Raw genomic sequence first — 17,806 nt, 5'->3', positions numbered from 1 at the left:
TGAATACTGAAACAGAATCTCTGACACTGAATCAATTTTTATTGTAAAGAACTTCTAAAGCTAAACTTTGATTTTCTTGTTGCTGATCAATTCTATCATTTAGGTTTTTCCTCATTTCACTACTCCAGTGTGATGTCCTGTAATGAATCCTCCTTCATGACGGTTCTAATGTTCAGTTTGTGTTTGTTTCAAAGGAGTTCAGCTTCACAATGGAGGCTGCAGTTTGTGCTGCTGCTGAACTGTATGGTTATACAGACAGGTGTTTCTGTTATTTTGTCCACCCTATTTATATCAATGAGGGTCTAGCTAAGAGGGTTAATAACAGGACTGTTGAATCAGACCATTTTAGTTTTAGCTTGGTGTTCCTAATAAACTGACAACTGAGTAACTTCAGTTCGTCTACAATTAACATGAGTTTCTCAAAGGCAGGTTCAGTGTTTGTGTCGCTCACATTAGAATATGTCTGGTTCTAAAAACCTGAGCCTCTGTCTCCATTTGGCTTCATGTTGAACTGTTATAGAAAAGACTGTCTACTTTTATTCTGAAGGTCGATGGTGTACCGGAAGTCGTGTTTCACTTCCGGGTCTCGGCGGAACGCAGCTGTCCTGAGCAGTAGAGAGTGGACGAGTATTGTGGGAACAACAGGAGGTGCAGGACACACAGAGAGCCGTGAGAGAAAATGAGAAGGAGGTGAGATTCCAACATGAAATGTATCCAACTGCAGCAGATGAAGCTGAGAAAGAGCGGACATGACGGAGGAAATGCAAAGATTAGGCACGAGAGCAAGATAAAGAACAGACTGGAGTGAGGAACGAGTGAACAGGACAGAAGGAGCTCGATCAACTTCCAGCGGGAAACAGGCCTGATGGGAAAAGTTTAGTAGTCGGGACAATGGAGGAGCTGAGTGGCGTTAAACACCACAGAAGAAGAAGCAGCAGCCCGTATGGATGTTGTGTTTGCTACAGGAGCAGAGGAAACATGTCAGCCAGGTCTAAATAACGATAAAACCACCACCAGTGTTTTTTCTTGTTTGATTCTACGATCTGTGGAAAATGTCCAGATTTCAGGATCTTAAAGATTCGTTCAAACGGCGGCTGCTGACTGCGGTTCGTAAAGATCTGTTTGGACATTTGGAGAGAAAAATATCTGAATATGAAAAGGAGATCGACCGCAACAGAAAACTGCTGGATCTGGTTTCAAACAGCGACTTAAAGCGGCCAGGATCAGGTTAGTTTTCTCTCCTGCTGCTGGAAATGTCTTTATTGTTCTGCTAATGTTGCATGGAGGAGCTGCTAAGCTAAATTAGCCACACCGTCCATACACAGCTTGTTAGCCGCAGTTAGCTCCTGCTATAAAGTTTCATTATGTTCAGTGGATATGGTTTCAACTGTGATAACTTTAGCTCTCTGTCAGTTACTGTGGTAACTTTAGTTCTCAGTCAGTTATTGTGGTAACTTTAACTCAGTCAGTTACTGTGGTAACTTTAGTTCTATGAACCTGACCTGCTCATTTGCAGGTTTTCTTCAACAAACCCTAAGTTTCCCTCAATGATCAGTTGAACATAAAAATCTGTCTAACTATCTTTGAAAAACAAGTTGTTATTGTGGCTCTTATTTTAAACTGTACTTTAAGTCAAGAGCTCTGGGTGGTACATATTTGGTTTATCTAGGAAGTTAATATGTGACAGATGAAGTTACTTCATGACAATAATAATAATAAAATCCTATATAAATCTAACACTGTCATGTCAAGGCCTCCACATAAACTCATGGTTTCCCTCTGTGTGTTTGTGTTTTTCAGTGTGTCCTGCAGACGTCCAACAACTGTTGGTGACTAAAGAAGAGGTTCCCTCTGAGCAGCAGGAGTGGAGCTCCAGACTGGACCAGCAGGACCCAGAGCCCCCCCACATTAAAGAGGAACAGGAGGAACTCTGTCTTATTCAAAGACCAGTAGGTGCTGGTGGAGAGGACTGTGGAGGATCAGAATCAGGCAGGAAGTTGGATCCAGACTGGGATCCACACCCAGAGAGTGACACAGAGGATTCAGACTTTCCTGAACCTGAGAGTGAGGACAGTGATGAAGACTGGGAGGATCCCAACAGAAAATCAACAGACTCCTCTGTTTGTAGTAAAACATTTACAGTGAAAGGAAATCAGAATTCACAAACGAGAACTCACACCAGAGAAAAACAGCTCAGTTGCTCTTTATGTGGTAAATGTTTTACTTCAAAGGCTGGCCTGCGCTACCATCTGAAAACTCATACTGGAGAGAAACCATATAGCTGCTCAGTCTGTGGTAAAAAATGTAGACAGAAATCAGCTCTAACAAACCACATGTTAACTCACACAAGGGAGAAACAGTGTAGTTGCTCAGTCTGTGGTAAACAATTTAAACGGAAATCAGTGTTAAGAAGACACATGAAAACCCACACAGGAGAGAAACCATTTAGTTGTTCAGTTTGTGGCAACAAATTTGCTGATAAAGGAACTTTGACAGACCACATGACACGTCACACGGGAAAAACGATTCAGGTGTAGAGTTTGTAACAAAGGATTCACTCGGCTTTGTCATCTCAAAAACCACAGGTGTGTTGTTGAGTCCTCAGAGGTTCATCAGAGTCAGACTGAGGAGAACGGAGAGGACTGTGGAGGACCAGGACCAGACGGCCATTTACAACCTGAGACTGAAGTTCCTGTCGGCAGTAAGCAACTAAAGAATGGCAAAAAATCATTCAGTTGTTCTGATTGTGGTAGAATATTTAGCTATAGGGCAAATCTGAAGACTCATATGAGAATTCACACAGGAGAGAAACCATTTAGTTGCTCAGTTTGTGGCAAAAAATTTACCCAAAAGGTAACTTTGACACACCACATGGCATGTCACACACGGGACAAACGATTCAGCTGTAAAGTTTGCAGCAAAATATTTGGTTGGGAATCACAATTGAGAAGACACAAGTGTGCTGGTGAATCCTCCAAGTCTCACCAGAGTCAAACTAAAGAGAACAGAGAGGCAGAGCCTCCAGCCAGCAGCTCAACTCAACATATGGAAACAGAAGTTGATGGAGAGGACTGTGGAGGACCAGGACCAGACAGGAACTCTTTGAAAACTAAGGCATGTAACAGAGGTAAAGCATCATTTATCTGTTCTGAGTGTGGGAAAACATTTGGCTTCAAGTCAAATCTGAGAAGACACATGAAATGTCACACAGTAGAGAAACCGTCCAGCTGCTCGGTTTGTCATAAAATTTTCAGTCGCAGAGATCGCTTGATTATTCACATGAAGTGTCATTCAGAAGGAAAAACTTTCAGCTGTTCAGTTTGTAACGCAAGATTCAGACAAAATAGCACATTAGTTAAGCACATGCGAATCCATGCTGTGAAGGAACCATTCACATGTTCAATTTGTGGTAGGAAATTTACATGGAGAGGAAATCTGACTAATCATATGGAAGGACATGCAAAGGAGAAACTCGACAGTTGCGGGTCGTCAGAGCTTCATCAGAGTCAAACTGAGGAGAACAGAGAGGCAGAGCCTCCCGCCACCAGCTCAACTCAACACATGGAAACAGAAGCTGATGGACAGGACTGTGGAGGACCAGGACCAGACAGGAACCCAGGTCCAGACAGACTGGTACAACCTGAGACTGAGGGCAGGACTGAGGAGTCGTCTGGACACGAAACAGATGACAGTGATTTTTGGAAAGAGAGCAGGAAATGTCAGTCAGTCAGACTCTGTGGAAAAGAAATTATATTAAAGTGAGATGGGATCTAAGACTGACAGGGCTTCAGAGTCCTTTAACCCTCAGATAATGACAGTGAGCGAGGAAAGAGGGCAGGAAGCTTCTGTCATGTTTAAATCATGCCACATCTCACTTCACTCACAGGAGAAATGAATCATCTGCAGTGTTTGTGATAGAAGAGCTGGTCATTCAGAAACAGAAGTCCTCTGGGCTGGGAATCATTTACAAGATAAACTTCACGTAGACAGAATACCTTCATCTCAGACTTTCTCTCAGAAAATCTTTAATGAACAACGTGATTGTTTGAAATTGTTGATGATTTTCTCCTTCTTAACTCCCAGGACTTTTGTTGTACTGAATATAAATGAAACTAAACTGAACGACTGACAAACACTTTATTAATATATATATATTTATTTTTATTAAAACCCTCTAACATAGCTGCAGATTGAAGTGCCTATGAAATTAAATCCATTTTTTGTAATGGAATTATTTTTTATATTTTAATCAAATGTCACATTTTTTCTTATTTTATCTGGATATCACAGATATATTATGATCCAAGCTTTTTTGAAGCCTCATTGATTATATGATGGAACTCTGTGAATATTGTCAGTATAAGGTGCCTCCTTATTGTTTTTCCTGTTTACACTGGGCTCCATCCCTTTCTAAATCACCAGGTGAGACAGGTGTAGTGCATACTGCAAATGATTAGAAGGTGACTGGGTATCTTTATCTGTCTGCTCTGATGAAGGTCTGACAGACCAAAAGCTCAACAAATAAAGTGAAACACTGCGTGGATCCAAGTGTGTGAAGATCTTTTTCTGTCCTCTTGGACTTTTTGATGCTCCCAGCACCCAGCACTTTTTTAATGAGAGAATGAATCTTTATCCACATGAGCCTCTGTCTCCATTTGGCTTCATGTTGAACTGTTATAGAAAAGACTGTCTACTTTTATTCTGAAGGTCGATGGTGTACCGGAAGTCGTGTTTCACTTCCGGGTCTCGGCGGAACGCAGCTGTCCTGAGCGGTAGAGAGTGGACGAGTATTGTGGGAACAACAGGAGGTGCAGAACACACAGAGAGCCGTGAGAGAAAATGAGAAGGAGGTGAGATTCCAACATGAAATGTATCCAACTGCAGCAGATGAAGCTGAGAAAGAGCGGACATGACGGAGGAAATGCAAAGATTAGGCACGAGAGCAAGATAAAGAACAGACTGGAGTGAGGAACGAGTGAACAGGACAGAAGGAGCTCGATCAACTTCCAGCGGGAAACAGGCCTGATGGGAAAAGTTTAGTAGTCGGGACAATGGAGGAGCTGAGTGGCGTTAAACACCACAGAAGAAGAAGCAGCAGCCCGTATGGATGTTGTGTTTGCTACAGGAGCAGAGGAAACATGTCAGCCAGGTCTAAATAACGATAAAACCACCACCAGTGTTTTTTCTTGTTTGATTCTACGATCTGTGGAAAATGTCCAGATTTCAGGATCTTAAAGATTCGTTCAAACGGCGGCTGCTGACTGCGGTTCGTAAAGATCTGTTTGGACATTTGGAGAGAAAAATATCTGAATATGAAAAGGAGATCGACCGCAACAGAAAACTGCTGGATCTGGTTTCAAACAGCGACTTAAAGCGGCCAGGATCAGGTTAGTTTTCTCTCCTGCTGCTGGAAATGTCTTTATTGTTCTGCTAATGTTGCATGGAGGAGCTGCTAAGCTAAATTAGCCACACCGTCCATACACAGCTTGTTAGCCGCAGCTAGCTCCTGCTATAAAGTTTCATTATGTTCAGTGGATATGGTTTCAACTGTGGTAACTTTAGCTCTGTCAGTTACTGTGGTAACTTTAGTTCTCAGTCAGTTATTGTGGTAACTTTAGTTCTCTTTACTTCTCTTTATATCATCTTAAGTGTTATGAAGCAGCAGAACACAGGTGTGTCTCTGTGCAATAGATCATTTAATTGTGAACATACAGTTGTCTGTCATCTGTATAATATTTAAACACATTATGTAGCAGTTAAGCCATGAGAAAACTCAGCTGAATACCACGTAAATCAATACATAGCGCTGCTGCTCTCTAAGACCGGCCTTTCACTGTCCCTTCATCCATTAACTAATACATCTCACAACTAACTTAACTCGTAACACAAGACATGAACAAAGAGCAATAACATTGCTGCAGCTACAAAAAGGGCCTGGAGAAGTTAGCTGGACCTCTGCCCCTGTTAGAAAGTAGAAAGCGCGACTGCGGTGTAAATGTACATGAACAATGTTAAAGGTGAAAACTTTTTACACAACCATTTCAGCCAAACAAGTTAATGACAACAGGTCCTCAAAATTCCAAACCTGTAGCATGAACAGTTCAAAAGTTATGATTTGTGTAACTCTAATGAATTAGTAAGACTGATTAATCAGGACCACAAAGCCTCCACATCTGAGAAACTAAAGATACAAGTTGAAGATGTTATACAATAGCTGTTGTGAACAATGACATTATTAACTGGAAGTATGAAGCAAATAAGAGATACAATAAGATCAGATAATCCTTTATTAGTCCCACAATGGGGAAATTTACATTGTTGCAGCAACATAAGTGATTGAAAAGGTGAAAAAGACATAAATACAAGTAAAGGCAAGATAAAAAACAAGATAAGGCTACAAATATACACAACAGTATAAACATGAGAATGTAATAGAAAAAATATTAACAGAAGAGCAATAATCACAGGACTTTCTATATAGACAGAAAATGAACTAAATACAGATATTGCACATTTGAAAATGGAATTGCACACAATGATATGACTGATAGCAGCTGTTTTGTTAGGATGGATTAATTAAAGTGCAGAAACCTAGTGAAAATGGTCCATTGAGTATGTGGTGAACTAGAAGCAGTGCTGGTTGTAGAGTCTGACAGCAGCAGAAAGGAAGGACCTGCGATACCTCTCCTTCACACACTTTAGGTGAAGCAGCCTATCACTGAAGGAGCTGCTCAGTGTTGTCAGACTGTCCTGCATGGGGTGGAGCTCATTGTCCATCAGAGATGATAGCTTTGCTATCATCCTCCTCTCACCCACCACCTCCACAGGGTCAAGAGGGCCCCCCAGGACAGAGCTGGCTTTCTTGATCAGCTTGTCCAGTCTCTTCCTGTCTGCTATTGAGATGCTGCTGCCCCAGCAGACCACTCCATAGAAGATGGATCTAAGATGGTGATTCAGGAAAATTCTGTTGATTTGAGAGGGAATTATCTCCTGTGTCCTGATTAAATAAAGTATGTCTAACACTGTCATGTCAAGGCCTCAGCATAAACTCACCGTTTCCCTCTGTGTGTTTGTGTTTTTCAGTGTGTCCTGCAGACGTCCAACAGCTGCTGGTGACTAAAGAAGAGGTTCCCTCTGAGCAGCAGGAGTGGAGCTCCAGACTGGACCAGCAGGACCCAGAGCCCCCCCACATTAAAGAGGAACAGGAGGAACTCTGTCTTATTCAAAGACCAGTAGGTGCTGATGGAGAGAACTGTGGAGGATCAGAATCAGGCAGGAAGTGGGATCCAGACTGGCATCCACACCCAGAGAGTGACGCAGAGGATTCAGACTTTCCTGAACCTGAGAGTGAGGACAGTGATGAAGACTGGGAGGATCCCAACAGAAAATCAACAGACTCCCCTGTTTGTAGTAAAACACTGATCATGAAGGGGAGTGAACACATGAAAACTCACACAGGAGAAAAGGCTATCAGTTGCTCCTTATGTGGTAAATGTTTTACTACAAAAGGTGGTCTGAACTACCACCTGAAAACTCACACAGGAGAGAAACCATTTAGTTGCTCGGTTTGTGGTAAAAAATGTAGACAGAAATCAGCTCTAACATCCCACATGTTAACTCACACAGGGGAGAAACAGTTCAGTTGCTCAGTTTGTGGTAAACAGTGTGCACATAAATCAACTCTAAAAACCCACATGTTAACCCACACAGAAGAGAAACCATTTAGTTGTTCAGTCTGTGGTAAAAAATGTGGACGTAACTCAATTCTAACAAAGCACATGTTAACCCACACAGGGGAGAAACCATTTAGTTGTTCAGTCTGTGGCAAAAAATTTGGACAAAGAGGAAATCTAAAAACCCACATGTTAACACACACAGGGGAGAAACCATTTAGTTGTTCAGATTGTGGTAAAAAATTTAGTCACAAAACAAGTCTAACATACCACATGTTAACCCACACAGGAGAGAAACCATTTAGTTGCTCAGTCTGTGGTAAAGGATGTACAGATAAACCAACTCTAACAAAACACATGTTTACCCACACAGGAGAGAAACCATTTAGTTGCTCAGTTTGTGGTAAAAGATTTGCACGAAAAGAATATCTAAAAACCCACATGCTAATTCACACAGGAGTGAAACCACTCAGTTGCTCAGTTTGTGGTAAAAAATTTAGACACAGAGGAGCTCTAACCTGTCACATGGCAATCCACACAGGGGAGAAACCATTCAGTTGCAGCATTTGTAAGAAAAGATTTATTAGGACTACACAATTCAAAATTCACAAGTGTGGTGATGAGTCTTCACAGTTTCAGTGTGGAAAAAGCACAAAACACCTGAACTGTTCTGAATGTGATGAAACATTCCTCAACAATTCCCATCTGATGGTCCACATGAGAATGCATAAGGGACAGAAACTGTTTACTTGCACAATTTGTGATCAGAAATGGCAATTTAGTTCCCAACTGAAGAGACACATGAGAACTCATACAGGAGAGAGACCGTACAGTTGCTCAGTCTGTGGGAGAACGTTTTCAGAATCAAGAATAATGATGCGTCACATGGCAGTCCACTCAGGGATAAAACAAAACAAAGGTGGCTTTAGTGGAGAGGACTGTGCAGGACCAGAACCAGGCAGGAACTCCGGTCCAGATGGACATTTACAACCTGAGACTGAGGATAAGACTGAAGAGTCTTCTGATCACAAAACTGATGACAATTATTTTTGGAAAGAGAGCAAGCAAAGTCAGTCAGGTTCAAACTCTGTAGAAAATAAAATATTTGAAAGTCATATGTCATTTAATACTGACAGTGTTTCAGAGTCCTTTAACCATCAAAACGATGACGGTGTTTCTCAGAGTGATCCACCATGTGGTGCTGACAGGGAACAGGTCAGTCTGAGCCGACAGACAGGGAGGGAGGAAAACCAGGACCCAGAGCCCCCCCACATTAAAGAGGAACAGGAGGAAGTGTGGAGCAGTCAGGAGGGAGAGCAGCTTCAAGGGCTGGAGGAGGCTGATATCACCAAGTTCACCTTCACTCCTGTCCCTGTGAAGAGTGAAGATGATGAAGAGAAACCTCAGTCCTCAGAGCCTCATCAGAGTCAGACTGAGGAGAACAGAGAGGACTGTGGAGGACCAGGACCAGACAGGAACCCAGGTCCAGACCCACGTTTACAGCCTCAGACTGAGGACAGGACTGAAGAGTCTTCTGAGACTGAGAATGAAGAAGGTGAAGATGATTGGACAGAGTCCAGGAAGTCATTTATCTGCTGAGAATGTTAAAAAAAAAAAGACAGAAAGGGAAATCTGCTGACTCGCCCAAGAACTCTCACAGGAGAGAAACAATTTAGCTGCTCTGTTTGTGGAAAGAGATTTCATATCAAGGGAACTCTGGTCAGAGAAAACATGCAGCGGTCCAGTTTGTGGGAAGAAATTTTATGACAAATCATTGATGGAAAAACACAAAGCGACACACTCAAATATGTTTAATCACACATTCATCTCTGTGACTTCTAGCTGCTGATTGGATGAACCTCACTAAGAATACAGAGGGAGATGGATCTGAGTCCTGGTGGTTCCTCTGCAGACCACAATAAAACTAAAACATGAAACTTGTATTATTTCATGTTGATAAACTTCCTCTCTACCTCTGTGAAATGTTTCATCCTGTTTCTAACCACGATCATAGCAGATCATCTAGATGTATCATCCTCAGGGTCCACAGTCTGTTCTGAGTTTGGAGAAACTGGATTTTCTTACTGAGTCCTCTGGGCTGGGAATCATTTACAAGATAAACTTGACACGTTGACAGACGACCTTCATCTCAGACTTTCTCTCAGAAAATCTTTAATGAACAATGTGATTGTTTTAAATGGCTAGCTTTTCTCCTTCTTACCTCTCTGGACTTTGTGTTGTACTGAATTTAATGAAGCTGAACTGAATGACTGACAAACACTTTATCAACACTTTAGTTTTTTCACCTTTAAACCTCTAATGTTGTAGCTGCAGATTGAAGTGCCTATGAAATGTGATCAGTTCTTTTTGTGGAATTATTTTTCATATTTTAATCAAAGTCTAAGTTGAACATTAGTGTCTGCACTTTAAACGTTCATCTTCGCTGACATTAAATAGGAACATTAAAAACAGAATATCTCTGATATGACACAGAATCTTTGGCAAATTAATTTTTTTTACTGTTAAATAAATGTTGACAGTCAGTTCTGTCATTTAGGTTTTTCCTCATTTCACAACTCTTTTTGTACTTTCTAGTTTGTGCTGCTGCTGAACTGGACTGTGTTAGACAGACATGTGTTTCTGTTATTTTGTCCACTCCATTTATATCAATGAAGTTTGGAATAACTTCAGTTCCTCAATAATGAAAATCTGACAGTTTCACAAAGTGTTCAGTGACATTAGAATATATTTTGTTCTACACGTATTTTGATGTCATTTATTAGAAAAAGACTGTCCACATTTATTCTGAAGGCCAGGGGTGTACCGGAAGTTCCATTTTATTTCCGGGGCTCGACGGAACTCAGCTAGCCCGTATGGATGTTGTGTTTGCTACAGGAGCAGAGGAAACATGTCAGCCAGGTCTAAATAACGATAAAACCACCACCAGTGTTTTTTCTTGTTTGATTCTACGATCTGTGGAAAATGTCCAGATTTCAGGATCTTAAAGATTCGTTCAAACGGCGGCTGCTGACTGCGGTTCGTAAAGATCTGTTTGGACATTTGGAGAGAAAAATATCTGAATATGAAAAGGAGATCGACCGCAACAGAAAACTGCTGGATCTGGTTTCAAACAGCGACTTAAAGCGGCCAGGATCAGGTTAGTTTTCTCTCCTGCTGTTGGAAATGTCTCTATTGTTCTGCTAATGCTGCATGGAGGAGCTGCTAAGCTAAATTAGCTACACCGCCCATACACAGCTTGTTAGCCGCAGCTAGCTCCTGCTATAAAGTTTCATTATGTTCAATTGCGTCTGTTGCTCGTTAAACTGTGGCTGTTTCTGTTCTGACGATCACCTTCAGTCAAATCACCAGTTTGTCAGTTTGGCGAAATACTACAATACCCGTGATCCTCAGCTAGAAACGCTAATTTAAAGCCGTTATATTTGTCGCCATGGTTACTGAGTTCATTCCTTCTCCCTTTAGATTCAGTTCAGTTCAGTATAGTTGTATATTTTATATTTATAGTTCTTTATCTATTTATAACCGGAGTTTCAGTGTCTGAGCTCTGAACATGTCACTGATATGAAAACATATAAATATTATTTAGTTAGTGTGTTATTAGTGGGGGTGAGGTGAGGTGAGCAGTGAGGCGGTGAGGCCCACTCGGCTGTGGTGGTCGTCACAGAGTTAACATGATGGAACAGACGCTAATGTTGTTTTGTAATAGTGGAATTAACACTTTATGTGGATTAGGATGATAAACTCAGAGATTTTATTTCAACAACCTGTCACATGGCAGCATGAACATGAGAACAGTCAGGCAGTAGTTTTTAGCTGCCAAAGTACAGACCCAGGAGGCAAAGAAGCTGTGGACGAGTCAAAAACATGAGTGGAACCAGAGAGAGGCTCAAAAGAGAAGAACTTTGTTGTTGACAATTTCCTCTGAACATGAAACTGTCAACAACAAAGGTCACAGATCGTTCAATATATCAACAAATCTTTACAATCAGCTGAAAAGGTTTCATCCCAGCAACCACACAGAGAGGATGAAGATGCTGTTTGTCCGTCTACACCGAGTCCTAGCAGTGCTAACAGCTAACTGGACTAACAGGGCTAACAGCTAACAGGACTAACAGCTAATAGGGCTAACAGCTAACTGGACTAACAGGGCTAACAGCTAACTGGACTAACAGGGCTAACAGCTAACTGGACTAACAGGGTTAATAGCTAACAGGGCTAACAGCTAACAGGGCTAACAGTTAACAGGACTAACAGGGTTAACAGCTAACAGGGCTAACAGTTAACAGGACTAACAGGGCTAACAGCTAACTGGACTGACAGGGCTAACAGCTAACTGGACTGACAGGGCTAACAGCTAACAGTTAACAGGACTAACAGGGCTAACAGCTAACTGGACTGACAGGGCTAACAGTTAACAGGAATAACAGGGCTAACAGTTAACAGGACTAACAGGGCTAACAGTTAACAGGACTAACAGGGCTAACAGTTAACAGGGCTGAACCAAAACTAGCAAAACTAGTCTTTTGTTTTCCTGCATGAACAGTGATTGATAAAACAAACCCAGTTTCCTCCTTCTCAGTTCAAGACGTGATGCCTCTGAGCTCAGCAGATTAAGATGAGATCAGGAAAGTGATTAAAGTTCTGGACTGTCAGTATGAACTCAGGTTTATGGGCCAGTTGACTGGGGTCTGTTCACCTCGTTTTTGCTGTAACTTCACTCTGTAAACAATCGAGTGGTTGAAACTATTATTAAAGATGTTGAATAAATAATTTCAGGTGTTTTCATACAAAACATTCCAAAGATTTGCTGCTTACCTCAGTCTTACATTTTAGTAAATTCAATATTTGTTGTTGGACAAAACAACTTTTTTGTATGTGTCATGACTGGGCGGGGGGCCTCAACATAAACTCTTGGTTTTGCTCTGTGTGTTTGTGTTTTTCAGTGTGTCCTGCAGACGTCCAACAGCTGTTGGTGACTAAAGAAGAGGTTCCCTCTGAGCAGCAGGAGTGGAGCTCCAGACTGGACCAGCAGGACCCAGAGCCCCCCCACATTAAAGAGGAACAGGAGGAACTCTGTCTTATTCAAAGACCAGTCGGTGCTGATGGAGAGGACTGTGGAGGATCAGAATCAGACAAGAAGTTGGCTTCATACAGGAATCCACGCCCAGAGAGTGATGACAGTGATAAAGACTGGGAGGATCCCAACAGTAGATTTCGCTGCACTAAGTGTGGTAAAACATGTTCGCAGAGGGGGAATCTGAATATACACATGAGAACTCACACAGGAGAAAAACCTTTTGGTTGCTCTGTGTGTGGTAAACGGTTCACTCAGAAAGTAGGTCTGCACTATCACCTGAAGATTCACACAGGAGAGAAACCATTTAGTTGCTCAGTTTGTGGTAAAACATTTAGACAGAAAGGATCTTTAAAATACCACATGGTAACACACACAGGGGTGAGACCATTTAGCTGCAGTGTTTGTAATAAAAAGTTCAGGTGGTCGTCACAGATCAGAGTCCATAAGTGTGTTAGTGAGTCATCACAGCGTCACCAGAATAACCACAAGAAACAACTGAGCTGTTCTGAATGTGGTGAGACATTTTCCAACAATTCTCTTCTGGTGATTCACATGAGAATACATAAAGGAAAGAAGTTACTTATGTGCCCAGTTTGTGGTTTACAACGGCAGTTTAGTTCCCAAATGGAGATACACATGAGAAGCCATACGGGTGAGAGACCGTACAGTTGCTCAATTTGTGGGAAAAGATTCACTCAGAGAGGAATTATGATGCAGCATATGGCAGTCCACTCAGGGGTGAAACCATTCAGCTGCAGTGACTGCGGGAGAAGATTCTTCTGGCACTTTCAGATAAAAAAACACAAGTGTCTTGGGAAGTTACAGCCAAACAAAACTGGCTTTATTGGACAGGACTATCCTGGATCAGAACCAGCCAGGAACACAGATCCAGATAAAACCAAACCATCTACTGAAAGCAACGACATTGTTGACATTGAGTTTTGGAAAGATATCAGACAGCATCAATCAGGTCTCACTTATCGGAGGAAAAACAAGGTCTCTGTAAATGATGGATATAATACTGGAAAGAAATCTGATGACAACACTAAAACTGAACCCAAGGATGGAGAAAGTGGTGATGGTGGTTTTCAAAAACAGAACAAGCATAGATGGTCAGATTCAAACAATCTGAAAAATGAAGACGTCTCTGTGAGTGAAGCAGGATGTAACACTGACAGGAAACCACAGAGCTCCTCTGAGGGTCAGAAGAGATCTGAAGAACGTCCACAGACACAGATCAAGAGTCACTCAGGAGAGAAACCATTTAGTTGTTTCTTTTGTGGGAAAGGATTTGCAACAGCAGGGTATCTGACAAGACACATATCTGTCCATACAGGGGAGAAACTACGTAATTGCATTATTTGTGAGAAACGATTCAGTCTGGAGTTAGAGCTCATAAGTCATAAGTGTGTTGGCACGTTCTCTCAGATCACCGCCAACAAATCGTTTAGCTGCTCCCGGTGTGGTAAAGGATTTGGGCGTAAGCATCATCTGCAGGTGCACATGAAAATTCACACAGGAGAGAAACCATTCAGCTGCTCCATGTGTGGTGAAAGATTTGTTAAAAGAGAAAGTTTGACTTGTCACATGGCATGTCACAGCGGAGAAAAGACTCTCCGCTGTTCAGTTTGTAAAGCAGGTTTCAGTGACAGAGAATCACTACTTCATCACATGAGAATTCACACCAGACAAACTCAGTTCAGTTGCTCAGTTTGTGGTAAAGAATTTGCATGGAGGAGATATCTGACAAAACACATGGAACTCCACAAGAAGGAGAAAGTCGACAACTGCAAGGTTTGTGACCGAGGATTCACCTTCCATCATCAGCTCAGTCACCATGAGTGCATTCATAGGTCCTCAGAGCTTCATCAGAGTCAGACTGAGGAGAACAGAGAGGACTGTGGAGGACCAGGACCAGACAGGAACCCAGACCCACATTTACAGCCTCAGACTGAAGACAGGACTGAGGAGTCTTCTGGACCTGAAACTGATGACAATGATTTCTGGAAAGACATCAGGAAGCCTCTGTCATGTTTAAAGTCTCTGAAACATGAGGAAGTCTCTCAGAGTGATCCACCATGTGGTACTGACAGGGAACAGGTTAGTCTGAGCCAACAGACAGGGAGGGAGGAAAACCAGGACCCAGAGCCCCACCACATTAAAGAGGAACAGGAGGAAGTGTGGAGCAGTCAGGAGGGAGAGCAGCTTCAAGGGCTGGAGGAGGCTGATATCACCAAGTTCACCTTCACTCCTGTCCCTGTGAAGAGTGAAGATGATGAAGAGAAACCTCAGTCCTCAGAGCTTCATCAGAGTCAGACTGAGGAGAACAGAGAGGACTGTGGAGGACCAGGACCAGACAGGAACCCAGGTTTACAGCCTCAGGACTCTTCTGGACCTGAAACTGATGACAGTGATTTTTGGAAAGAGACCAGACAACGTCGGTCAGTTATGAATGAATCTGCTGAGAGTGATGGTGAATGTGATCTTGACAAGAACCTGTTCAACTGCTCTGACGTCAATGCGTCAGAGTCTCTTCAGCCTGAGAGTGACGACAGTGTTGACAGTGATTTTTGGAAAGATAACCAGAAACCTCAATTAGGTTTAAACCCTTTGAAAAATAATGAAGTCTCTGAAAACGACGTCAGATATAATGCTCTCAGGAAACCGTACAGCTGCTCCGAGTGTGGACAAAGATTTCTCTACATTTGTCATATGAAGACGCACATGAGACGACACACAGTGGAGAGACCGTTTGTTTGTTCTGTTTGTGGTCAGAAGTGTCTTTACAAGTCCCATCTTAAGATTCACATGAGAACTCATACAGGAGAGAAACCGTTTGATTGTCCAATTTGTGGCAAAAAATATGCTCACAAGGCAAGTATGCAGTCTCACATGATCATCCACACTGTGGAGAAACAGTACAACTGCAGTGTCTGTGACAAAAGCTTTGCCTGGTTTACGGAGCTTAAATACCATCACTGTGTTGGAGAGGCCTCACATGAAAACCAGGACACATAGTTACTCTGAAACAGTCCAGTCCACTTCACACAGAGGATGAACAATTCATCTTCAGTGTCTGTGGTTTAAACAGCAAGACCCTGTTCTTATAGTTCCTGCCTTTAGATAAGGAAGTGATTCTCCTTTTAATTGGAGTTCAAAAACTTCAACCCAAATTATCATTGTTTTTATTGGTATTTGTTTTCTCTTTACATCCTGGAAGTGTATCATGTATTTATCTCTGTGACTTCTAGCAGGGTACACACCAAAAGATAATCAAACCAAATCCCCCATCCCAATCAAGTGGGAAAAGATTACTGGTTGGTTGTAAAGATGATCTTGTCAGATTCTCCTATGGTGTGAGGTGTGTTCAGAGTGATATTACCCTCCCTGATAAATAGTAAAGATGTTCAATATTTCTGATCAGAAATCCTGTTGTGTTGGGGGGCACCAAGGAGAGCTGAGCACACTCTCTGTGGATTGTCAGGTGAAATGGAACAATACGTCATTGGACATGTTTGTTTCCTTTTTCTTACTGAGTCCTCTGGGCTGGGAATCATTTACAAGATAAACTTCATGTTGACAGACAACCTTCATCTCAGACTTTCACTCAGAAAATCTTTAATGAACAAATTGTCAGACGTCTCAGGACTTTGTGTTGTTCTGTGTGTAGATGAATTTTTTTAATATCTTAGTATTTAACAGGGAAATCAGCTTAAAAAAACAGTAAATCTATAGCTAATGCACCTGAAATGTAAAAAGATTTTTCATTAAAATTTTCGTTTTAATAAAATAAAATTCTCATGTGAACATTTGCTTCTTTAGATGTTAATTTTTGCAGTTGTTACATTAAATAAGAAATTTAAAGGAGAATCTCTGATGGACACAGATTTTAAAGCAAAAATAAAAATAAAAACTATACTCTTAAGTGTCAAACCATGAATTATATAGCCTTGGTTCCTACAGGACTTTGGATTTATCTGAATAGAATAAAAATATGACCAGTTGTGAATAGAAAAGTTCATTTAAACACAAGTAGAGCATGTTTAAATTGAATGTAATGTAGAAATGTGTTTAGAGATTGTTGTATTTGTTTGAGAAGTTCTTTAAAACAACACAATAGATGATTTTACTGCTTTGGAAATTTTTCACAGCTCAACTTCATCGTTCGTCCCACAGACTCCTGAACATGTGGATGTGAAGCTGAGGAAATGTTATCATCAAACTGATGCAGAGTTTTCACTGAGGAGAAGCTGAGTGAGGCTGAAGACAACAACTCCCAGGATTCCACACTCCTTCAGGTCTTTAAACTACGTGTTTTGTTGTTGTGTTGTAATTGAGAGACCTCTAGTGGCAGAAATTACAAACTGACTAAATCTGACAACATGATGATAAAATGTCTTTACGCTGACATGAGATGTCATTTAGGAACTGGTTATGCTTTTATGTTGAAAGATCTTTGTGTTGACAGAGTTGGTGGCTGTTGATCTGCAGAGCTGAGAGAAAGAAACATGTCTAATTAAATTAATTATTGTTATGAATCAGAATCTGTTTCACAAGCTCCTCGTGCCTCGGACTGACCATTGAAACACCTCGTCCCTCGCGCTGTAATAACACGTGGGAACGTGGCCACATTTTTTTCTTGAAATGTCACAAGAAGGCTTCCGTAGTACAAATGTGTCCTGGAGCCAAGAGTTCTGCTGCTCTGAGACTAAATCCTGTATCTCTGAAACAGAGTTTAAACCTGACCAGAGTTAGTCTGTCAGGCCACCAGGGGGCGGTGACATGTTGATGATAGATCACATCATCATCAAGCAGCGAATGGACACAGGTGTGTCGCCTCGTGTTTGTTCTGCGTGAGATGAAGATGGTTGTTAACACTAAATCAGTAAAATACAGACTCAGCGAAAACAGTTTATTTTCTGAAACAACTTCTAACACAGTGACAGAAACTATGATCTGAGATCAGCTGCAGGAATTGAAGGTAAGATCATTTACATGAACTGAGAATCAGTGACAATAAAACACGAGGCTTTGATCA

General features: G+C 41.6%; 1 protein-coding gene across 29 annotated transcripts in view; it reads left to right on the top strand.

The window, feature by feature from the left end:
• Nucleotides 1-17,806, top strand: part of LOC108889918 (gastrula zinc finger protein XlCGF8.2DB) — a 45,763-nt gene that overhangs the window by 11,100 nt on the left and 16,857 nt on the right. For 3 of the 29 annotated variants that reach the window (XM_051069345.1, XM_051069306.1, XM_051069285.1), the window contains 2 exons: nt 7,128-9,079; nt 14,622-16,563. The exons of 2 other annotated variants lie outside the window; for them this stretch is intronic. In XM_051069345.1, the coding sequence (XP_050925302.1) occupies nt 7,128-9,079; nt 14,622-15,786 (3,117 nt within the window). In that variant the 3' untranslated portion in view covers nt 15,787-16,563. Of the gene's footprint in view, nt 1-565; nt 1,228-1,800; nt 2,677-4,808; nt 5,388-7,083; nt 9,157-10,521; nt 10,831-12,634; nt 16,564-17,806 lie in introns of those variants that run through there. 24 more of the 29 variants (XM_051069346.1, XM_051069317.1, XM_051069347.1 and 21 more) reach the window with 17 other exon arrangements.

The sequence above is a fragment of the Lates calcarifer genome, linkage group LG3 (assembly GCF_001640805.2).
Source record: "Lates calcarifer isolate ASB-BC8 linkage group LG3, TLL_Latcal_v3, whole genome shotgun sequence".
Lineage (NCBI taxonomy): Eukaryota > Metazoa > Chordata > Actinopteri > Centropomidae > Lates > Lates calcarifer.
Note: the sequence above shows the minus strand (reverse complement) of the source record. Positions and strands in the feature narration are given on the sequence as shown.